Source organism: Hyla sarda, chromosome 8 (assembly GCF_029499605.1).
Source record: "Hyla sarda isolate aHylSar1 chromosome 8, aHylSar1.hap1, whole genome shotgun sequence".
NCBI lineage: Eukaryota > Metazoa > Chordata > Amphibia > Anura > Hylidae > Hyla > Hyla sarda.
The window spans coordinates 107,463,206-107,489,082 of record NC_079196.1 but is presented as its reverse complement, the minus strand read 5'-3'; the positions used below and the strand labels follow the sequence as shown (position 1 = coordinate 107,489,082).

Here is a 25,877-nt window from a genome sequence, read left to right as displayed (position 1 = left end):
CATGTGTTACTCCTTATTCCTTATGTGATAAACATGATACCCTAGTCTGTGAGAGATGAACTACACACAAATGATTGTTGACAGTGTATCAATACAGCAAGACAATTACGATGCAGTCCTATTCTTTTCAGAAACGTATTCTATTCCGATATTAGACAGCTGACGCTTTAACGATTTCAACAATGATCGTCTTGATTGGTGAACATGAATAATGACTTCATACTGACTCTCTTATATTTGTCATATGACTCATCTACATTCATTTCTTCATTCGTTAAGGACTAAGGAAATTGAATCCTACAATGTTTTCTTCTCTATTACATTCACACACTCAAGCTTATCTAATGCATTTCTAATTGCATTACTAAAAGATTTGATTGTTCTTGACTAAGGTCATCATGGAAGTTAAACTACAGATGATACAAACATAACATATCTCTATATAACTAGAAATATATTTTAAAATCCTAAAAAGTGACTATTTACTAATGTACATTTTCCCGCTGCTCTATACAAAGGAGTGCCAATGAAATTGTACAGAGAAAATGATTCCTATTAATTATTTTTAGATACATATCAGAAAACTGAAATGATGTCTGGTTTACAGTATTATCCCTCTGGATCACCATTATGGTTATGAACCCATATTTCATTAAGTGACCTGACTATTATTAATCAGCACATGTAAAATATAAATTCTAGTCTTATAACTGTATTGGAATATCTAGATCCAAGTTATCCTCAGATATAAACATTTAAGTGACTGCAGTTACCCACAATTCCAGACCCCCTATATCATACTCACAGGGTCTAAGAAGCAGAGACACAAGTTTTTGTTTTCCTTAGCTCTTTACAATCATAGACATAGCTATAAGGAATGCAATGGTGGGAGCTGCACCCAACCCTAGTGCATGAGGAAGCCCCTCTGAAATACACATTGGGGGGTATTTATCAATACTAGTGGTTCTAGTTAATTTTTTACCCTTTTTTTGTGGTTATTTTGACGGACGTGGGCCAAAGTTATCATTTGTCGCACGTTGTTTAATAACTTTGGCGCAAATGCTGAAAGAGCCGTGGCACTGCGTCTTTTAGTAACAAACGACCGCCATACCTTTCTTGCTGCTGAAAACGTTGAATTTATCCCTTTTTTCCGTCATTTCTCCAGAACTAAAGGTATGTATAATGCTTGTGGCCTTCTTGTGAGTTCATATGGATTTAGGCATGTATTTTTCATTGTGAATCTTTACTCGTCTGGTCTCCCCTCTCATCTGTCTTGTTTTTGGATGTTGAAGCTGTCATGTTTGCCGAAATGTCTTCTGAAGGAGAGGGTATTTCGCAGCTAAATGCCTCACAAGTCAGTGAAATCCTCCCTCGCAAGTGTAGGGTCTATCAAAAAAAGAAGAACTTCTCGGTCCAGGAGATAGCAGTGTTAGTTGCTGGGGTGAGATGCTGAAGTGTGTTTCTGTTTGCTTTCTCTCTATATTGTTGTAAAGTTTGTAATGGTGGTTCATCTTCTTCCCTTTTTACCTCATTAAAAAATATGGTCTCATGGCTCACTGTGTGAGTCACATCTTTCATATTTTACTTAACGTTTTTAAAATGTCCTCCATAATTACCTACTTGAGTTAAAATTTCATTTAAGTGGTCTAGGTTTAGTTTAGGTTGCCTTTCGGGAGGATACGCATATTTCCTAGATGTGTTTTTTTGTGGCGGCCAGATGCGCCTAAGTTGCGGTCCAACGGTGATCATTTGCGACAAACGTTAAATGTCGCAGATAGTAAATTATCGTGTACTGCAGCAAAAGTGGCTATGCCGCGTTAAAAATAAGTATAGACTGGAATCCAGCGGAAAGCATTTGTCGCATTGAAAGTCGCAAATCTAAAAAGTCGCACGAAAACTGCGACAAATATAAGCCAAAAAAACGGAGTAAATACATTGATATATAACCCCCCATTGATCCCGTTTTATTCATGGGACACAGATTTTGGATTACAAGCTTCAAGTTACATCACTGCTTGCAATGTAGAGCTGCTTCAGTCATCCTTGACCAAGGACATGGAGGGAATACTGTCAGTATTCTGCTTTCACTAAAAAATAGCAACCAAGCATGGTTCAAAAACAAGTCCTCATATCTCTGCTTCTTGAACACGTGCAAATATGAAATACAAGAGAATGAAACATCCTATAGGGTCAACTTCAGTCAATTTTTTTCAGTAAACTTTTTTGCCTAAAATGGCATAATGATTTTAATCAGTATATGTAGAATACCAATAGATCACTAGAAATCCTCCAAACTGAGGAACTACATTATGAATTAAACACAAATAACTTTTCTATGTATAGGTAGTTAGCAAATGTGATAAATCAGTAATCATATGTAAAAAAAAATAGATTTAAACATAGTTAAATTAAAAGTTATTTAACATTCTAAAGTTAAAGGGGTACTCCAGCGCTTAGACATCTTATCCCCTATCAAAAGGATAGGGGATAAGATGCCTGATCGCGGGGGTCCTGCCGCTGGGGACCTCGTGATCTTGCACGCCGCACCCCGTTTATAATCAGTCTCCGGACCGTGTTCGCTCTGGGTCTGATTACTGTCAATCATGGGGCCGAAGCGTTGTGACATCAAGGCTCCGCCCCGTGTGATGTCACAATCCGCCCCCCCTCAATGCAAGCCTATGGGAGGGGGCATGACAGCTGCCACACCCCCTCCCATAGGGTTGCATTGAGGGGGCGGACAGTAATCGACAGTAATCAGACCCGGAGCGAACACGAGCCGGGGACTGATTATAAACGGGGTGCAGCATGCAAGATCACGGGGGTCCCGAGCGGCGGGACCCCCGCGATCAGGCATCTTATCCCCTATCCAAAGGATAGGGGATAAGATGTCTAAGCGCCGGAGTACCCCTTTAAATGTATACACTTCAAAGTAAATGTTTCTTCCCCAATGTATAGACAAAATTAAATAATATATAAATCATAAAACACAAGGGTTTTCTATGAATATACGTTTTATTATATCATATATACATGTGCTGGTTTACATAAAATCTTTCACTTACCAATATAGTATTATTATAAATAAAGGGCCCCCATTCTAGAAACCTGTAGCCACATGTAAACAATGTGATCACAATTGATGTGTCATCCATACTCAAATGAGGGCCCAGTAAGTACAGTCGCACAGGGGATAAATCTTAATAAAACACTGTATTGGTAAGAAAAATTATTTAAATGAAGCAGCACATTCATACTTGGAAATGAAAAATTACTGACAATCTCTTCACTCTAGAAAACTGAGCATATTGGGCCTAATATATCAAAACTACATTAGAGTTCAGCTATCATTTTCCAAACTGGAAAAGTTTATTGATGTTTCTTTCAGCTGAATGCATAAGACCTATTTAAATGGGCACTGTCAGATCCAAAAACTTTTTATGTTGTTACTGGTGAAAATTAAAGACCTTTTGCATTATGGTTGTTTACATATTTTTTTAAATATTTAATAAAGAAAATGGCTCCTGAAAATCCCACCACTAGGGGTCCCCATACCTACTAGGAAACTAACCAGTCCTGAGCAGCATCAGGCTTGTCCATGAGTCATGGACAAGGCTGCATGAGCAGACACACCAATCAACTCCCACCACCAAAAGGGAGGGACACGTCCCCTTCCCTTGGAAGGATTTCTAACACTGTGAGCTAATGAAAAGAGGTATTTTTATAATAAATATAGGTAATAGAGGCAAAAAAATAACATGTATATGATACATGTCAGGATTAGGTACTGAGTAACATAAAAATAAATTTGTGGGATCTGACAGGTACTCTTTAATGTATTTGTAGATTAAAATGTTACTTGTTCAATCATATAAAATTACATTCAATTTAAACTTGGTACACTTACTGTTTATGTGGACATCATAAGCTAGTACAGTACCTCTAAAATCACTTATTGTAATAGAACTTTGCATAGTTTGTGTATGGGACTCTACATTTATTTCTATATTATTACCTGATGATGATTACTTCTGAATGGGACAAATATTTATCCTAGGGTTATAATGTTAAAATTAAAGTGTCAAGAAAGGTTAAAAAAGAAGAACTTGTAGGACATAATATAACAAAGTTAAAAGTTACTTTAGATTTATAGAGCAGGTAAATTTAGCAATCACCATATAAAGCAATATGCTAAGAAAATTGGTATGTAATAATAAATGGTTGATCTGAAGCTAAAACATCGTAATTAAATAAATGTGTATCATAAAGAGGCCATACATATTAGGTAAATGTTATCTAACACCCAACATAAATAAGCCCAATATGCATGGTTATGCTGGAGTTAGAAAAAATAACTATTGGCCAAATCAGGGTTTAGCTAACGTTTACCTGAAGTGCATGGTCAGCTATAGGTCTAAAGTACATTTCCATGAATTTGTGTTTATTGGATTGATGTAAACTATAATTATCAGTCACTAACTTGGTCTTAGGAGATACAATAATAAAAACTCTGTATCCTCAGCATTAGCTGTAAATTAAAGTGTACCTCAAATGTTGTGGGCACTTTTATTAAAAATGACTATAGAGCAGCACTGTGCACAAGTTATTTTTATATGTCCCGTTCAGTTTGATTTTGGCATCCAAATACCTTCATGGAGTGCCTGTTCTCCCCACACCTTGCTGCTTATAACTGTACATTAAAAGAGAGAGCTTCCTGCTCCATCTCCCAGCACCCATCTTTATTGTGAGGGTACAGGCGCTATAGAGACAGAACAGGAAGCTCTGTGTCCTCATGCACAGTTAGAAGAGGCTAGGAGAACAAGTGCTCTGTGAAGGTATTTCAGCGCCAAATTCAAAATGTTAGGGGTTATAGGCGCTTGTTTCTTTTTCCTGAGGTGAGCAGCCATCTACGAGAGGTATCAGTTGTTGACTACTAGTATCTATCACTCTACAGAGGGTAATATACAAGGCGCCGTCCATCGTGGTCTCTCCTTTTTTCTATTTTACTATAAATTCAAAATTAAAGTAATGAAGAATAATAACCATCTTGCACAGTACTGCTCTTTAGTCCTTTTCCATAAAAGTGCCAACAACATTGGAGGTACACTTTAAATATTAGCATATTAAGAAGAATTAGCATGTAGTGTATAGAAATAACCCCTCCTAACTCATTTTATACCCTACAATATCAAATGATGGTTAGTTTTTACCAAAATGTTTTACCTGGCCTGATGCAACATTTCTAATGGGTAATGTTCAAGAACCAAGTTATGACCTTTCCATGTTTGACTTATGGGCAATATTATTTCTAGTGATACTAAGGGAATTATCTCTAGGGACTTCTAATAAAAGTGTGTTTAATGCCTAAACCAAGTGTCTATACATAAAGGTCAGAAACAGACAGACAAGGGTCTAGAATTCTTAATCACATAAAATTTACAGACACTGGAACTGATTTATGAAAACTGATTAAAGGAAAAATGGACCTTGATGCTCATAACATTACAGTGCAACTTTTGTTACTTTTAAGAGCAAAATACAAAATGAGCTGCAATTGGTTGTTATGGGCAACAAATCCTATATCTATGTGGCAGTGCCTAATTCGTGCAGTTGTTAGAAGGGTTTTCCAAAGCTTTAGGGTACGGTCATATGTAATATATGTGCTGCAGATTACCCACAACTGAAATTCTGCTTGCAGATTTTCTGATGTGGAAATTCTACTTAAAGGGGTACTCCGGTGCTTAGACATCTTATCCCCTATCCAAAGTTTAGGGGATAAGATGCCTGATCGTGGGAGTCCCGCCGCTGGGGACCCCCGTGATCTTGCTCGCGGCACCCCGTTTGTAATCAGTCCCCGGAGCGTGTTCGCTCCGGGACTGATTACCGGCGACTACAGGGTGGGCGGCGTGTGACATTACGCTCCCGCCCCCATGTGATGTCCCGCTCCGCCCCTCAATGCAAGCCTACGGGAGGGGGCGTGACAGCTATCACGCCCCCTGCCGTAGGCTTGCATTGAAGGGCGGAGCGTGACATCACACGGGGGCGGGGGTGTGACGTCACACGCCGCCCGCCCTGTAGTCACCGGTAATCAGTCCCGGAGCGAACACGTTCTGGGGATTGATTACAAACGGGGTGCCGCATGCAAGATCATGGGGGTCCCCAGTGGCGGGACAAATTTGTCAGACACTGTTAGATAGCTGTTATCTGTTATAGCGGGTAAAAAAAACAAAGTGTTCCTTTCATGGAACTGATGGAGATTGCCAAATTTATAAAATCTCATTTTTATTTCTCAGCCAAATGTCATTGAGGCGGGGCCTGCCATACTGTCTTCACCCACAGCTTCTCCTTGTTTGACATATAAAGATGTGGCACATGAGCATTGTTCCACCTCCTTGACACTTGGATGAGAAATTGTTTATATTTATAGGTTTATATAGAAAGCAAAAAGAACAAAACAGGAGAGTGGACCTCGAACTCACACACATAGAATGCAGAACAATCTTTTTTGAAGTACTTAAAAGTAATTACGTCTATGAGAGGAGTAAAACAACTACTCACCTTCCATTCTCATCATGGATCAGTCTAAGTTTGGCTGGGAACCTTCTTGCTAACCCTCTTGCTTCGTCTCCATTAGCAGACTTGTTACTCCATTTATTTGTGATATAAAATAATAATGAAAAAAAGAAAAAAATATCCTACAAATGGATATTTGTATTGATTTTTGTAATTAAAAGTGTTGTTTACAATTGTGTTATTATTTTATGTCACAAATCAATGCATTTTCATTACTGAAGCTAGTAGTCTAATAAATTGAAACAACAGGTGGCGGAACAAGTTTGTAAAGGGAGACAAAGTACGAAGAGAGGATAAGAGATACGGTTCCCAGCCCAACCTCAGTTGATCCATGTCAAGGATGAGACATGCTGTCCAGGCCTGAGGAAAGTAGTTGTTCAACTGTTTTTGTTCTTTTTGTTTCTAAGTATTCATGTTGGGTAAACCATGAGTTCCACAGTAGGGTTTAAAGCAGATCAATGAGGATTAATTGTTTTGACTTTGTGGAGTTGTGAGTGGTAATTTGTACCACTCACCAAGTGTGAGTGCATTATTTTTTTTTTTCAATAATCTGAATAAGAAGGTCTATGTTGGAATAGAGTTGCTCCAGATGTTATGCATTTTTTCTTCTAATATTTATACATTTGGCAACCACCACCAACTTCAGGGAAGGTGCTATCCAACATTATCTGCAGTCCTTAGCAGCAAACAGAGCTACCAAATTCTCTTTAATATTTATAGCCTATTCTTAGGATATACCACCAGTATCAGATCAGTAGGGGTCTGACTTTGTCACCTCTGTCACCTCTAACAATCAGATGATTGAAGAAGGGGCAATGCACCAGCAGGCACTGCAGCCTCTTCTTTATCAGGCACAGGTTAATACATTTTGTAATGCTCTGCCTGGCACTGCAGCTTAATTCCATAAATTATTATTAAATTAAGCTGTGCCTGAGGAACAATGAAAAGGTTCTGCAGTACTGATCAGTGGGGGTGCTGGGAGTTAGATCTCCACTAAGGATAGGCCAGCAATATAAGAGTGCCAGAAAACTCTTTGACTTACACTGACTTACTTTCTCTCCTAGCCTCATAAACAACCCATTAGTTTAGAAAGGGATGCAAACAGTTACATATTTACGTGCACAATGAAGAAGATGTGATAAAAGAAATGTGCATATGATCTTGGCACTTTAGTGAATAATTTGAGTATGTAGCTATATTTCTGTTTTCATACATTATGTACAAAATTAGCTTGACACAAAAAAATGGAACTTAGAATTTTTAAATACATATCCATTTACAGTATATACTTAAATAAAGGTGTATGTTTTTGGTTTCAAGCATACAAACCCTAGAGCACATCTGTTTTGTGCCAAAATTTCCTGCATGTACATGCTTAATCTTCCTTATTTATGTATGCAAGCCCAGCGTGCCTACCCTACATGCTAGAAAAATGAGGGGGCAGAATATATATATATATATATATATATATATATATATATATATATATTCATATATGTGATATTTATAAAATATATAGCACATACCTATATACATATAAATATATGCATATATTTCAACATATTTCAATATATTATTTATACATACACATAAAGCTTTTGTTGTCAGAAAATCTTTCAATACACTTGATATTTAAAGTTTTCTATTTTCATATGTACAGGTCCTCAATAATTTGTTATTCATTGAATGACTTCATGTCTAATCTGCGGCTGCAGAGAAATCATGGCTTGGATTTCAGCAAAAGTTTGCTTTAAGTTTAAAAGAATGAAAAGCACATAATGATCTGACGTCATAAAATAGTCTTGGTTTTCTCCCTCTTCGATATTTTGGGGGTGGCGCTGAAGATCATCAGCCTAATAGCTGGTTGTTAGCACTGTGCCATGCAGCTTTGCTCTATTTTGAAAAAAATAAATAAAAAATGACATGCCTTGGATTTTCCCAGTGTTCCTTTAGGAAAGTTAGTCATGCTTATGCTAGACAATGTTTATCAAACACTTCAGTTGCTTCTCATAATCAGCCCTGCATTTGGCAAAAAAAAAATTAAAAATACTATTGCATTTATTTTATGAGATGTCTTGTTGTTGATGCCCTTTTCAGAAGCCGTATGATTTCTTAGGCCTGTATAAAAAAGCCATTGATAATATTGTTTTGTAGTATTGAAGGCTTAACGTATATGGATGATGAAGATATGGAGACAGTGCAAATTCCACACAGATATGAACTTGCGCTCATTGATACTGAAGGAAGACGTTGTGGCAAAGTTGCTTTATATTCCAGACTGAGATGGGTCGTATCTTCTCTTTTTGACATTTCTTCCAAAATGCATCAAAGAAAAGATGGAAATGTGAGAGAAAAGCAAAGAATCATTAGTTTACATCTTATATCCCTCAAACAATGGCTACGTTCATGGAAGAGCAAGCAGGTCACCATGAGGCAGTGTCTGGATAATGTTCAATGTTAGGAAATCCAACACACCCGTATCAAGCCAATCACTCCAGATTTTTTGAGTATTACAAAAGAAAAGTGCTAAAGAACAACAGTGCCAGTTGGTGAATGTTGCTTTACCAAAGAAGCCAACAAATTTGTACAAAAAAGAAAAAAAGTGTAAATAAATTCCACAAAGATAATGCACACCAAGGGGAATGGACCCATTAATTGGTTAGTGAATAATTACAGCTGGGAAGGTTTTGTTAAATGATAAGTACACAGCACACTGATGTCCATTCTCCTTATACAGTGGTACAGTCTGTAAAGAAATACAGCATGACATTACAAGGCAACATACACTGGGTGCAACCCCCCTATTATCTGGCTTTATGTGGGGCATCAAGCAAAGGGGCTCATGCATTCAGTTTGGTAACACTTGGCATATGCACCACTACAGCCACCAGTTTCACATGCAAAACACAGAAGAGTAGTATTAAAATATACATATACAGCCATGTGTTCTGTGACACGCGTGTGAATCGCTTCATTAATCCAAACAAAAAAGTGATTTTAAACACATCTTTAAGACACAAGTTAAAGCAGGCAGTTGTAGATATATGTGAATTGAAAATGCACAAATGTGGCACATAAATATATACATATACTAATATATGAGGATACATTTATATGTGGAGAGACGCTGTAGAGGTGAAATATTTAGTAATACAGGTGCCTACATATGTTTAAAGTCACTGATAGTAACTAGGCTCGCAAGAAACTGCAATAATCAAAGATCCTTGCATTTTGTTACACATTATTATTACATCTAATAAGTGACATAGAACGTTCAGTTCCTCATTGCAATACATTCAGTATTTTCTTTAGAACTTTCTAACAGACAACACATAGTATCTTTATATTGTGGTCTGAAAGTAAATAAGTCCTTCAGGCTTAACGTAATAGTGCAAGGCTAATATGATTAAATCTAATCCAGCCTAAGGACCAATTCATATTTGATAGTTTTTCTGGACACATTTTAGGTACAACCAGCAGAAGATTGTAAAGGGAGAAGAAGTCATTGTTAGTGTGGCTGCAAAATTCCACAACAACCAAAACTTATACTACAGCTTTATCCACTAAAGCCTAAATGACTCATTCTCTGTGGTTCATTGTTAACAAGTCATCATTTCCCTTTCTCCCGTTTTACTTAAAAAATCATAATTCCCCATTCTCCATCTTTACCCTCCCCCTATTCTCTTCCTCCTTCCTTTTCCTTTTGGTCTTCCTTGGCTTACATTTATTCCATTTGGGTCTCTTTATATTAAACTCTCTTTATTTTAAACTACACAATCTGAAACATTCTTCTGGGACCTATTCTACAAACCTGTGCTTCCTTAACTATTGTTAAAAAAAAGGATGGGAGGGGATGGTAATAAAAAGAAGGTGGGTGGGGGCTGAACCCGGAAATACTGATCAAACTACAAAAATTTGATTAGCATTCAAACAAGGATTATATACATTTACAAAAGTGTTTATATTATTTTGTACTGAGAAATCATCTGGGCCTGTCTTGAAGACATCAACTGTTTCTGGTAGACCTGACTTGACATTCCCCGTAAGTAAAGTATCAGAAAAAGCCTTGTCACCTCTGGAGAGAAGACCTATGTGGAGTGCCCACTTGCCTTTTTAGATGACCTTATATGCAACATATTTTCACCGCATTATTATATGTTGATTGAAATAAATGTTGATATTGTTGTGCTAATTTTAGACATGGCCTTAGATTTCCTGTTAACAGGGTACTCCAATAGAAAACATTTTTTTTAAATCAACTGGTGCCAGAAAGTTAAACAGATTTGTAAATTACTTTTCTTAAAAAAATCTTAATCCTTTCAGTACTTATCAGCTGCTGTTATGATCCACAGGATCATAACAGCAGCTTTTTGAATTTCCTTTCTGTCTGACCACAGTGCTCTCTGCTAACACCTCTGTCCATTTTAGGAACTGTCCAGAGAAGAATAGCTTTTCTATGGGGATTTGCTTCTTCTCTGGACAGTTCCTAAAATGGACAGAGGGGTCAGCAGAGTGCACTGTGGTTAGGCAGAAAGGAAATTCAAAAAGAAAAGAACTTCCTGTGGATCATAACAGCAGCTGATAAGTACTTTGAGAATTAAGATTTGTTTATTAGAAGTAATTTACAAATCTGTTTAACTTTCTAGCACGTTTATTTAAAAAAAAAAAAAAACGTTTTCCAGTGGAGTACCCCTTTAAATGCATAGAAACCTGTGAAATATGAGTGCATAAATAACTATAAAATGTGATTTGCCTTTTCAGCTATTGTTCATTTAAAGGGGTACTCCGGTATTAAAAATTCTTAATCCTGTATTTACTAGCGGTAAATAGGTGTCAGCAGAGAGCACTTTGATCGTGACAGAAAAGAAATCCAAAAAGAAAATAATTTCCTCTGTAGTATACAGCCCCTAATATATACTGGAAGGATTAAGAGTTTTTAATAGAAGTAATTTACAAATCTGTTTAACTTTCTGGCACCAGTTGATTGGAAAAAAAAAAAAAGTTTTCCACCGAAGTACCCCTTTAAATGGAGAGATGACACTTTTAGGTCAGGTTAATCAAATGGTAGTTTTATACAGTAACAGCTGCCATTATATTTCTCATGAGGGTAATATTAACCTTTTTTAGGCTAAAACATAACATATATAACAGCTTAGCTTTCTGCCTGGGTTTATAGAGTGCAATATAACCCATTAAATTAAGAAGAATGAATGCAGAGCTCAGTTCATTTCTCAAGTGCTGTAAATTTACACTACCTTATCTTTGATATACCTGATATTATCAGTTGTAAGGGTGATTATCAGCTAGTTTATCAATCTAAAAGTATCAGTGTAAATACTAAACTTTATCAGCTGTGTCAAAAATAAACTCAGAATCCACAATAACAGGAAGTGGGTAATATACATAGAAAAAGACCAGGCATTAGTAGACTGTTATCATGTGTGCACATTATAATCACATGTTACCTATTCCGTATCCAATTCAGGATTGTTGACATAAATTTGTTGTTGGAGGAAGAGTAAAGCTCATTTAGGTTTTGAATGACTGGACAGTAAACCTTTTTATTCTAAATTAGTGGTCAATAAAATTATGATAGCACTGTTTATATGCAGTTACATAAATGGTTGGAAAAACACAAGGGTCCATCCAAACCAACCTATAATCCTACAGAATTGATCAAGAGGAAAGTAGTTGGTATTTTTATATATACGAAATAAAAAAATGTAGTTTAACTACAGCCTGTTTACGCCTTTCGCCTCGACTGTTAACCCCTTTCCCTCCTGGGACATATGGATACGTCCTTACAGTAGGCACATTCCCATGACAGGACATACCCATAAGCCCTACCTATTTCTTCCTCTGTGAGACGTGCTGCAGGAGATAGGTGGCAGAATATGGCTGTCAGTCATGGAAGGGATCCCACTGCAACTTTTGAGACTGAGATTGCGATGGTTTTGGCATTTTTAACCACATAGATGCCATGGCCAGTACTGACCACAGCATGTAGCAAAATTTGCTAAATAAATCATGATGAAAAACAACATTTATCGGGGAAATTTATCAATGTTTTTTGTAGGCTTTGGTTCCTTTGTTTGGTGCTAAAATTAAGAACGCCGTGCAAAAATTAGCAATTCTTTTAACACAAGTTTTCTGCTCAGAGCATTGATAAATCCCCCCTCAATATGTTTTACTCAAAGCATAACAAGAACATGGAACAATCTACATATATGAGCACTGTATCTTAACACCGGCATACAATTGCACCCTGTGTATCCTGTCTTCCCCCCCCCCCCAAGATTATAATGTAAGAAACTGATGACTTAAACATACAGTAAGTAACATCACCACAGCTAACCCCTAACCAGACGAGCAATTTAAGTCTATTCTAATGTTCCCATCCCCTTGAATAATAACATGCACGTCAAGCTGTGTGCTAGGCCAGGCCAGAGATAGAGGTTCTGCTACAGCAAATAATTAACATTGCATTCCTTTTTCTGCAGTTATCAGGGGGAAATCAAATTTAATTTTACTTTTATATTAAATGACAAAAAATGACACTTGGGTGCAAAGATAGCAGCTAAAAAAGATTTTGGTGAAAAATGCTATATAGATTGCCTTTACCTTGACTGGCAGCTATGTAATGTTTTTTCCTTTTAAGTCAAATCACTTAATTTAAACTTCAGTAACATTCTACATTGGGATAATTATGTTTTTATTATTATAACAAAGAATATATTGTACTATGTTGAAACCAAAAATCAAAACTTTTTTAATGTTATCTTAATGTGGTCAATTTCTCTTAGTAAACATTGTTTAACTGGAGACAAGGTGGGCAATATTGAATGACTTTTCAATACACTATACAGTTACATTTTTACTTTTCTTCAGGCCACAACATGGCTGCAGCAGCTACATCAAAAGTATTTGTCTTTTTTTTTTTTTTTTTTTACTTACTGAAGTGCTGCCTTCTCAACACTGCTGCCCTAGGCACAGGCCCACCAGTGCCTAATGGCAAATACAGTACTGACAATGAGTAATCAGTTTTTTCAACCCTATGTTTGCTGTGTTAGATGAATGATGCTCAAGAACCTTTGAGGTTACTTATATTATAGGAAAAAGCAGGATCAGACATGGAAAACATAGCTTTATTAATCTACATTATACCTATGTCCAGGTCTTGTGAAAAGTCACTTCATGTTTATGGTCAGCTTTAGATAATCCTTTTTACTGTTTGCACTCATCTTTTACAACCTTATTAGAGTATGATAAAATCTGACTAGTTCATATGATTCTGTACCATCACTTAACATAGTTTTCTTATCATATACTTTCATCATTTGTAATATCTTATAAGAGGCTACAGCATAAACTGCATGAGCGGATATGAGTACCATGGTGTATACTACCAGATATATCTTTATGTGTTATAAGGAAACCTGGCAGATTAATTTACAGCTGTACATTACTGCAGTGCAGATGAATACCTGTAAGTATGCTTTATTATATCAGATAACAGAAGTTTTATAAACATGTTTTTTTTTTTTATATACGTTTGATAACATACTTAGGGGGGACAAATATTTCTGTCATTTGCACTTTACATAAGCATTAATGCCACTTTTGGCCAACTAAAACCCTAAAGTATTACTTCCATTGCAGGAAATCATGTTACTCTAGTTGGCAAACAAGCTAGCTAAGTAAGGCTACATTCACATCATGATTTTGCCATACTGTTTTGCATCAGTTTTGTTTATTGCAGAATGTATGCCTTAAAAACCGAAAAAAACTGTATGCATATGCTCTGAAATTAAACTGCATACAGTTTTAAACCATATGCGGTTTGAATTTAGAGGTCTGGTTCCATCAGTTTTTGTAAAAAAAAATTAATAATAATTATACATTTTTTTGGTTAACATTTTAGTGCAATAAAGTTTAAACATTTTTTATTGAAGTTCCAAGGAAAGTAGGTTTTTTGTGCGAGAAAAAAACCCCATATGCTATCTCAAAAACCATATGGTACCGTAGACACCTGTTTTTCATTGACTTCAATGTTAAAAAAACATATAAGGTTGGTAGACTGCGGTTTTGTGTACAGCAAAAAAAAAAAAAATCAATACAAGCCGTATACTGGAACCGTATAGCAAAATCGTGGTGTGAATGCACCCCCTGACATTAACATCTGTATGCTTAGCAACAAAATAAACTAATGCTACAAATATTTGTTATAAATTGCAAATACAAAAGTTTAAACTTACGGTGCTTTTTGTGTTTACCATGTTTGATCTGATAGCCCTGCTAGAACTATAATGGTGTGAATGATTAAAATATGTTGGAATCCTGAACTTTATAAGCACTAAAGCTTCATACTAATTCATTTAAACAAGAATGAGGCAGACTGGATGTGACACTGTGTCAGAAGGCATTGGGAACTACTGATATTTACAGCAGTGCTGAATAGTAGATTTGTCTATAGTTCTTAAAGGGAGCCTTGCACAACTTTCATGCTGCCTGAAAGAAGAGTCATCAGGGTGGTCTCTGATGGCTTCTTCCCACCCCACTAGCCTTGGTTGACAGATCTCTTCCTGTTTGGGAATAGCGAGAGATCTATCAAGCAAGACTTGTAGGGCAGAGAAAAGGGCAAAGAGATATGTAATCAAGTCTGGTGGGGCGGAGAAATGCCACCAGGGACTGACCTGATGACTTGTGGTTCAGGCATCATGAAAACAATTACAGGTTCCCTATACAAATTCAACATGCAGTTTTTCATAAGTAGTACCATACCAAGATCTGATTTTGCAGTTGGCTGAGTAAATCTGTATTAGACAGGAGGCAATAGGACAACACACCCATCTTCTGCGTAGACATGACAACATGGAGCTCAGACCCTAATCATCACAGCCTCAATATAAGACATAGATTTCTTTCTTCTATTTTTCTCAGCTATCTCATCACCCAAGTGGCATTACATTTTATTTATCTTTCATGGTTTAATGAACATTCCTGATTAGTGAAACCTCAGAACCATGTAGCAGAAACTCAAATGTGATATACAGTAAGCAGAAAGAGTTATGGCATTGCCATTGAAGAGAAGACATGCGTTGTTCCTTACTTAAAGCCCCATCCAGTCCCCCCAAGGACAATAGCTGCTACCAGGATGGCACCAGCGATGGACCCTATTATAAGGTTGGTGGCACTAGGACCTGTAGTAAAGGATTATGGGAAGAAAAACATAAGAACCAACCACAAAAGGGAAACGCAGGCAAATAATCTTGACTTCTAACCTGAGAAATACATTCAGATTAATCTCTATTAATCTCGGATTTTCACCTCATCAAGCAAATGTGGATTTTTTAATACATTTGCTACACTGGCCCCATTTCATTAAGCTTTTAACTGCTAATAATTTAACAGAACATTATTTTGCAATAAAAAAGGTTAGTGGGAATTCTATACAATACGGTTTTGTGCTTTTAGTAATAAGGTATTTAAAGGGCAATACGATTTAGATTTTTGCATTTCCATTTTATTGTTTTTTATCAACTTTTACACATTCCATAGTACTCAAATGATAGAATATGAGTTACATGATGTTACTGTATACAGTTTCTTTCTTATTCCAGGAGAACACACTGTTAGTTAATATCAGGATATATAATTATTTTATTTGTTCACTTAATTCCGCCACCAACGTAAAAATTGATATTGCTCTCTTTATGTGAACTCTGTTAACTATATTTAAACTTTAATTATTGTATCAAGGGTTTCCATGTTCATTGGACAATTAAGAACATCAAAGCAATTTATTTGACATTTACATGAACCATCAAACAATGTCAGGCAATGAGCAAACTTAAAAGAAAAAGGCACTAGATGAGAGATCTCTGTGGATAATTTTCCCATAGAGAACACTTAAAATTTGAATGATCCTTGAAATAACTATCTCATAGTCACACCTTGACATTTCCATAAAGTTGTCTCTTTGTACTTACTTCTACAACCCATATGCTGTTTGTGCAGAACATTGCCATGTTTCTTATACAGACTTTAGTTTTTCTAGTACAAAATTAAGGTTAGAGAATTTCCAGACCAAATTAAAAATGTTACTTTCCTGTCATTATGTTGTCATGCAGTAAAAACGTTATATCTATCTGGCAAATCTAGTGAATTCAGGTATTTTATGTGCCCAGGGTTGATACAAGGTATATCTAGTTTACATATTTGATGCAGATATTACCATTATATGTATATTTGTAATATACACTGGTTAAAACATATATTTTTGGGTAAAAAAGTATTTTGGGTAAAAAGAGTCTTGTCCCTGAAGCTGTTGCCTGTGTGTCTCTGTGAGAAGACAAAATACAGGAAGTGAGGGCAGGACAAGCAGGGCTCTGTGCAGGCTCCTGGCTTTTCAATAAGCCTACGTCACAGAGCCTCAGTGTACAGAGCCCTGCTTGCCCTCAGTGTACAGAGCCCTGCTTGTCCTAAGTGCACAGAGACCTGCTTGTTCTCAGTGCACAGAGCCGTGCTTGTCCTCGGTGCACAGAGCCCTGCTTGTTCTCAGTGCACAGAGCCCTGCTTGTCCACCCTCACTTCCTGTATTTTGTCTCTGCACAGAGACACACAGGCAATACAGTCATGTCCGTAAATGTTGGCACCCCTGATATTTTTCAAGAAAATGAAGTATTTCTCACAGAAAAGAATTGCAGTAACAAATGTTTTGCTATACACATGTTTATTCCCTTTGTGTGTATTGGAACTAAAACAAAAAAGAGAGGACAAAAAGCAAATTGGATATAATGTCACAAATGGGCTGGTCAAAATTATTGGCCCCCTTAACTTAATATTTGGTGGCACACCCTTTGGAAAAAATCAGTTGCTTCCTATAACCATCAATAAGCTTCTTACACCTCTCAGCCGGAATGTTGGACCACTCTTCCTTTGCAAACTGCTCCAGGTCTCTCTTATTGGAAGGGCGCCTTTTTGCAACAGCAATTTTAAGATCTCTCCACAGGTGTTCAATGGGATTTAGATCTGGACTCATTGTTGGCATCTTCAGAAATCTCCAGTGCTTTGTTGCAATCCATTTCTGGATGCTTTGGAGTCATTGTCCTGCTGGAAGACCCAAGATCTAGGACGCAAAGCCAGCTTTCTTACACTGGGCTCTACAGTGTGAAATCCGTTGGTAATCCTCAGATTTCATGATGCCTTGCACACATTCAAGGCACCCAGTGCCAGAGGCAGCAAAACAACCCCAAAACATAATTGAACCTCCACCATATTTCACTGTAGGTACTGTGTTCTTTTCTTTTTAGGCCTCATTCCATTTTTGGTAAACAGAAGAATGATGTGCTTTACCAAAAAACTCTATCTTGGTTTTTACAAATATGTGACGAAAAAGAAAGGAGACTGCACTCACCGTCCAGTGATCATAGTTTTACTTGGGTCCGTAAGGCATATACATAGCGTGCAGAACAGGCATCATAGACTGTGAGGCAGAGGTGATGACAGGACAGTACTGTTTCGCACACTAAGTGTGCTTCCACTTGCCGACACCTGGCGTCTCTCTGTGTGCAAGCGCACTTTATATAAAAGACACCGGAACAGGTAAGAAACAGGTAAAGTCATGTGGTCGCAACAAATAGATGCAAAAACAGTATATGTGTTATACAAAGTAAAAAATGTATTAAAAAAAACATACATATATATATATAAATCAACGGCATATAAAAGCTATTGGACACAGAAACTGCAGTTACTATAAAAAGGGGCTAAATTCATAGCAATCATTAAAGCCAAGAGCTCCTGTGGCATCAAGCTTAATGATCCAGCGTATGTCTATCACTGCCATCTGAGGGTGGGTATACTGATTCTAGACCTGCAAATTTAAGTAAGGTGGTATCACTATTGTGGATCTCGCGCATGTGGGTGATACGACGTGTAGCTCATATTCCGGTTCTGACGGATCTCAAATGTTCATGAATGCGGACATGGAGCTGACGAATTGTCTTACCTACATAGTAAAACCCACATGGGCAGATTAATATGTAAATGACAAATGTAGTTCGGCATGTTATAAGTTGGTTAACTATATGTATGTAATTTCCCAATTTTAAATGCCTGCTAGCCCAATTCTGTGAAGAAAAAGAACAGCTCCTACATGGGAAATTTCCTTTCAAGGAATAACCTCTTCCAAGAGGAAGAAGTTGTTTTTTGTGTATTGATGTCAGAATTTTCAGGCGGTCACCTATGGTGACCTTTTTTTCTGAAGGTAATCAAAGGTTTTTCACTGTTACATGTTTGAGGTCAGCATCTGTTTCCAAGCATGTACCAGTGACGATGTATTGCTCTAATAATGATGACTTAATTTAGATTGGAGTTGCTAAGGGAGAAAACGAATCGCCTCTCATTGTCGTTATTTTTAAGATTTTTATTTGGTAGCAATAAGTCAGATCTTTTTATTTCCCTATCCCTATCTAAAGCTGTATCAATAACTGATAATGGGTTGTTCCTGGCTAGGAGACAAGTTTTAAGTTCATCGGCTTGATCTTCAAAAATCTGGCTATCACTATTAATGCGTCTCAGACGTAGAAATTGTGAGTATGGAATTCCCTGTTTTGTGTGTAGTGAGAGCTCTGAAGGTGAGAGAGAGCTCTGAAAGAATTACGGGCGATGGGTTTGCGATATCCCATTGTCACCCATATGTCTCCAAAGATTTTCAGCTTCACCTCTAGGAATTCGAGCTCTGATCCGCCAAACCCAATGAACAGCATATTTTCTTGTATGCATATATTCTTCTAAGTATGTCACGAATTCTTGAAATTCTGTCTCCTGGCCATCCTATACTACCAAAATGTTGTCGACAAAACGAAGGAAGAGTTTAATGTACCTAACATAGGGGTTGAGATTGGAAAAGATGTAGCGTCGTTCGAAAAAGGCGAGGAACAGATTGGCATAGATGCAGGAGACCGGTGTGCCCATCGCAGTACCGGTCTCCTACTTATACCAATTCTCTTCCTCTTTAAACTCATTATGTGACAAGATGAATGAAAGGGCATCACATATGAATAAAGTAAATGCTTCAGTTTTATTAGTCTCTAAAAGAAACTCACGAATAGCCTGCACACCCGCATCCCGAGGAATGCGGGTGTACAAACTCTCGATATCGATGGAGGCTAGTCGATAATTGGTGTGCCATTCAAAACTCTCAAGGTGTACCAGGAGATCTCCAGTGTCCTTAAAGTATGTCGGTGTATGTCTCAATAGGGGTTTTAACAGCAACTCAATGTATTGGGATAAGTACTCAGTCGCAGAGCCAATCCCCACAACGAATGGCGACCAGGGGGTTGGCTCTGCGACTTATGCACTTTAGGTAAAAAGTACCATTTAGCAGGCCTAGAGTTGGAAATAGTTTTTCTGTGGTATTGGGAGAAATTATACCTTGTTCAGATTGATGTCTAAGAAAAGAAAGTAACTGATTAAATGTTTTATGTGTAGGATCTGAGGGGAGGCGTACATACGTGATGCTATCTCCTAGCAGTCGTTGTGTTTCAGGCATGTAGTACTCAGTGGGCATAACCACGGTACTCCCACATTTGTCTGCCCGTGAAACTTTCAAATCTGGTCTGCTGGCTAGCCATCTAAGTGCGCGTTCTTCCCCTTTAGATAAATTGCTAGTTGCTTGCAAATACATCAATGCCTTCACATCTTTATGAATGGCCTATATGAACAGGTCCAAAGGGCTGCCTGGTGAAAAAGGAGGAGAAAACTTGCAGGGATTACCTCCTTTAAATCTATCTTGGTTTCATCTGTCCACAAAACATTTTCCCAGAAGGATTTTGGCTTACTCAAGTTTTGGCAAAATGTAGTCTTGCTTTTTTATGTTTCTGTGTCAGCAGTGGAGTCCTCCTGGGTCTCCTGCCATAGAGTTTCATTTAATTTAAATGTCGACAGATAGTTTGCGCTGACACAGATTCTCCCTGAGACTGCAGGAAAGCTTGAATATCTTTGGAACTTGTTTGGGGCTGCTTATCCACCATCCGGACTATCCAGCGTTGACACTTCTCATAAATTTTTCTCTTTTATACACGCCCAGGGAAATTAGCTACAGTGCCATGGGTTGCAAACTTCTTCATAATGTTGCGCACTGTGGACAAAGATAAATCTAGATCTCTGGAGATGGACTTGTAACCTTGAGATAGTTTTTTCCACAATTTTGGTTCTCAAGTTCTCTTCTCCTCTTTCTGTTGTCCATGCTTAGTGTGGCACACACAGACACACAATGCAAAGACTAAGTAAACTTCTCTCCTTTTTATCTGCTTTCAGGTGTGATTTTTGTATTGCCCACACCTGTTACTTTCCCCAGGTGAGTTTAAAGGAGCATCACATGCTTTAACAATCTTATTTTTCCACAATTTTGAAAGGATTCCAATAATTTTGTCCAGACCATTTTTGGAGTTTGGTGTGACATTATGTCCACTTTGCTTTTTTTTTCCTCCCTTTTTTGGTTTAGTTCCAATACACACAAAGGTAATAAACATGTGTATAACAAAACATGTTACTGCAATCCTTTTCTGTGAGAAATACTTCATTTTCTAGAAAAATTTCAGGGGTGCCAACATTTACGGCCATGACTGTAGCTGCAGGAACAAGATAGCATATTTTACCCAAAAATATACAAATATTTTAACCAATGTATATTACAAATATACATATGATGTTATTCTATATATTAAATATAAAGTTTTTGCAAATGACAGTGCCTGCTTAAATTACATAAAACACACATGTTTATTTATTGTTTGAGAGCCCAAAACCAGGCTTTCTGATTGGTTAATATGCGTTGCAAAATGTATGAAGGATGCAGCCTCTCTCTAAAAGCAAAAAAGACATGACCCTGCAAAGGCCGAAAACAAGTGGGACCTCAGTCCTGACTTACAAAACTAGATGACCAACCTTTTTGTGCTCTAAAGTTCAAGTCACCAAGAAGATACCCCATTTTACTTTACTTAATAGTGTCAATAAAACCATTTCAAACATAGTGCTACTATGCCTAAGTAAAGCCTACTGGAATGAAATATTAGATATACAGTTACATGCTTACTTCATTCCAGTAGGCAAATAGATTTTGGTGTTGGTTGCAAAGTCTTAAAAAGGGAGTAAATGTAATGTAGCTATAAAACCTGTTTTTAGTAGAATCACTTTTTAGACAGGTGGTAGTAATAAAGTATTATTGGTTAATGAGTTACAAAAGAGTAGGCAGGAGAGAAAAAGAAAATACATTTATGGGTATAAGAATGCTGCTGAAAATCCACTTAATGATAATGATGGGTTTAATATAATGTCAATTTTAAATGTACACATTGCAATTTATTAAAGATTTGCATTACCTGCAATTTACCTACAGGCTATTCACACATTTGAATTTTTGTATGTTTTCTCTGAACTTTATTATGGTACAAAAACTCTTTCTCCATATTTTTTTTTTATAAAAGAAAAAAAAAACTTAGTTTATTTCTTCTATATCTTTCTGCTGTGTCTTGTTAACAGTAAAGTCCACCAGAGAAGCTAGTTTGTATAGTCTCTTTTTAGCCCCTATATCAACTCCCCTGAGCTGCCCTCTAAGCTAATTTGTGACCAGATCAAAGGAGTTAAGAGCTAAAATCAAACCTATCGGAGAATAGCTTTTCCTTCTCTGATGGACATCACTGATAACAGAACAATGCAGAGGCTGCAGAAGAGAAAGTTAACACAATTTTTTAATCCATTGCAATAAAGGATTTTTGTATAATAAGTACTGAGCAAGTATAAGAATGTTTTTAAAAGTGCCCATAGCCCTTATAAAATCTCATTGGGAGACATTTATTATTGGCTTTACACCACTTTAATGTTCTAAATGTCTCAGCAAGTTTTGCATTATTAGCACATTTTTTTAGCGACATTTTCTGTTCAAAGTTGTCCACTGTTTGGTGCACTGTACACCACTTTATACTTTTTTTGTGCAAACCTACACCACCTTATAGGACATGTAAATATGTGTCAGATGCCAGAGCACAAAGCTTAAACCTAGCTCTGCAGCTCACTGGCATATATAATTGTGAAGAATTTATCAAGTCTGTGCACCATTTTGATAAATTTGGTAAAAAAAATACACCAGGCAAACTATACTTCCAGGTAAAATCTATACTTCTTCACACCAACATTGATAAATGTCCCCCATAATGTCTACTGTTGGTGCTATTAGAACAGCTTAAAACAGGTTTGGAGAAAGCAAATTCCAGCCTGGTTGCCCATGGAGCCTGTCAGGGACGTGGGATCATAATGCCACAATCATAATTAGTACTTAGACTCACAGCTTTTTGCACTACCATACATGTCTATTAGGGAACTTTATTTATGGAGATATCCTTTCCTTAAAGCAGTGCTCTTTATGCCAGTTAGGCTTGGTTCACGTATGTCTGGCATCCGGCATAGGTGAACTCAGCCTAGACCTTGACACAACTAATGTATGGCATCCGGCGTCCTTTGCTTCTGCAGGACGGACAGGGGAACGCAGCAAGCAGCATTCCCCTGTCCTTTGCTATCCGAGCTGGATGATTGTGAACTGTCCCATTTAAATGGATGGGATCAGTTCTAGCATTAGTTTCCCTCCGATGCATGCCGGAGGGAAAACTATGCCGGACGCCTGATATATGTGAACCCAGCCTTAGGCATACAAAGGTACAGTAGAGGCCATCTAAACCTCTACGACAGCCCTATTATAGCTCAGTACAGTCCTCCTTACAGTCGTTCTTGGTTGTTGATAATTCAATTTTTATTGTAATGCAATACCCCAATACATTAATATAAACAAAGCACAGTACATATTAAAAGTAAGTAAAACAATTATGAAATAATCTTTGATATAAGAATGATGCTCTTACAAACCTTACGTTATTCAGTAGTATTGCTAACAATGATAAGTTTTCTCTCTAAGTACCTTCACCAAAACTGTGATATATAACGTACTAATGAATGTTGAAAAATAAATGCATTTTTTATAGTATACAAATGTAGTATATAAAATACTACATTTGCACTGGTGCACCCATTGGAATGCACTAATATGTTGAAAGCAGCAGAATTGAAATTTGAAAAAGGGAAACATGCAAATTGTGACAGATGTTCTTATAAAAGCAATAGCACTTTTGTGTGTCCTATCAAAAAGTCTTATAGTACTTACCTTTATTAAACATATTCAGTACATACCATTATAACATCTGCTATTAATAAAAGTTTAATGTTTGGGATGCACAATAATAAAGCTTTAATGACACCTGTAGTATATTCTATAAACATAACATTTTACACTAATATGTTTATTATTTGTATGCCATTAACTAAATTTTTACCTATATTGGCCAGCCTAAAAAATATACATTTTACAGATATATAAGAAAGTACACCCTCTTTAAATGATATGGTTTTAAGTATCATAATAATATAAAAAATCTAGTCCTTAGAATATCTTAAAATTAGGTAAACACATTAGATGAACAACAACACATGGCAAAGTACACAGTGTCATTATTTATTAAAAAAAAAACAACGATGCCATAATGCAGAAGCAGTGTGTGAAAAAAATAAGTACACCCTTACTGCGTGCAGGAATTAAGAGGGTAAGTGGCTGCTAATAAAATGCTCTTGATTTATTGATCACACTGGACAACACATTTAAAAAAAGTCTTTGTTCCTGAAAACTTTTTGGTGATTATTAGACCCCCTCCAGAGTGAACACTTTGGTAAGAATTTTGAGAAACATGAACTTAGTTTTTATTGACTACAGAGTGTTTAGTTGCATACATTTTCTGACACGCTGCATAAGTTCAATTGTTTGGCTCCTGATTTTCGTGTGTACTTGCGTCAGTTCCATGTCTTTGTAGTGACCAACAATGGCAAGCATTAACAGATCCCAGTTGCCAGGACACCGTTTTTCCATTGTGGCAATGTCCTGGCGAAACCTTTGACCATGTTCATCACTGACTGCACCAATATTTCTGGGGAAGAAGCCCAAGTGTGAATGCAGGAAATGACACGTGACATGCTGCACCTCATGGTTTTGTATGCTTTAAGACATTTGCACTTGATGATTTTGACATGCTGTACTTCATGGTTTTGTATGTTTTAAGACATTTGTAAATGAGCTTAATGTAGTTTGGTGCTCTCTTTGAATCATGCTGCATTTCACGAAGCAGAGCCACAACTTTTAGATCTCCACAGTTGTTCCAGTTGTACTTGGTGTACTGGATGTGACTCAACAACAGTTTCATATTTTCATATGTTTCTTTTGTGTGTTGCCATTGTGTAACAAGATAACCTTCATGATGCTTAAAGGAAAATGGTCATACTGTTCACCCAAATTACCCCCATTTTCACCATAAGGACCCAAGCTTATTTTGCACATTTGACCACTGTCACTTCCACCCTTAACCTCTTGGGGACGCAGGGCGTATGCATACGTCCTGCATCCCCGAACCTTAAGGAATCAGGGCGTACCTGTATGCCCTGGTCCCATCTACCAGGTTTAAACCGTTCTCACCAGCAAAGAATGGGTTAAACCCCATGGGTCCCGGTTGTTACGGGCAGCCAGAACCCATGGCTAATGCCGGGCATGGCCGATCAGGCAGATTCTCGGCATTAACCCTTTAGATGCCGCAGAAGTTGATAGCGGAGTCTAAAACTAAAGTAAAAGAATCCCGGCAGCTCAGCAGAGCTGATTGGGACTATCACGACAAAATCGCAATGTCCCGATCAGCTTTCCGGACTACGATAGGGTCCTCACCTGACTCTCTGTTGTCCAATCGGCCATCTACTGCTCCATGCCTGTGTAGCAGGCAGAAGCAGCAGAGTGCTGGTAACACTGATCATTGCTTTGCAATGGCATAGCACTGATCAGTGTAAAAAAATGTAAATAAAATTTCATTAACCCCTTCCCTATTAAAAGTTAAAATCACCCCCTGTTTCCCATTTTTTAAATAAAATATTGTAATAAAGAATAAAAATAATCATATGTGGTACGGCCGCATGCGTAAATGTCCGAACTATTAAAATATTAGGTTAGCTAAACCAAAAATACCAGTCCAAAATTGTGCATTTTTGGTCACTTAATATAAGATAAAAAAAATATTAATAAAAAGCGATCAGAAAGTCCCATCAAAACAAAAATAGTACCTACAAAAACTACATATAACGGTGCAAAAAATGAGCCCTCATACCGCCGAGTAAACAAAAAAATGTAAAAGTTATAGGGGTCATAAGATGCCAATTTTAAA

The 25,877-nt window shown here is 37.1% G+C and overlaps 1 protein-coding gene across 10 annotated transcripts in view; it reads right to left on the bottom strand.

The window, feature by feature from the left end:
- Positions 1 to 6,126: 6,126 nt before the first annotated feature.
- The window catches only part of ADAM23 (ADAM metallopeptidase domain 23), a 276,719-nt gene continuing 256,968 nt past the window's right edge, over positions 6,127 to 25,877 (bottom strand). For 2 of the 10 annotated variants that reach the window (XR_008847068.1, XR_008847067.1), the window contains exons 26-27: positions 15,680 to 15,770; positions 8,834 to 8,882 (exon numbers count right to left, since the gene is read on the bottom strand). Coding sequence is in view for 6 of the 10 variants with exons in the window: in XM_056534972.1 (XP_056390947.1) it covers positions 8,683 to 8,882 (200 nt within the window). In the remaining 4 variants the exon portion in view is untranslated. Of the gene's footprint in view, positions 8,883 to 15,679; positions 15,771 to 17,304; positions 24,603 to 25,877 lie in introns of those variants that run through there. The other 8 variants (XM_056534972.1, XM_056534973.1, XM_056534976.1 and 5 more) reach the window with 6 other exon arrangements.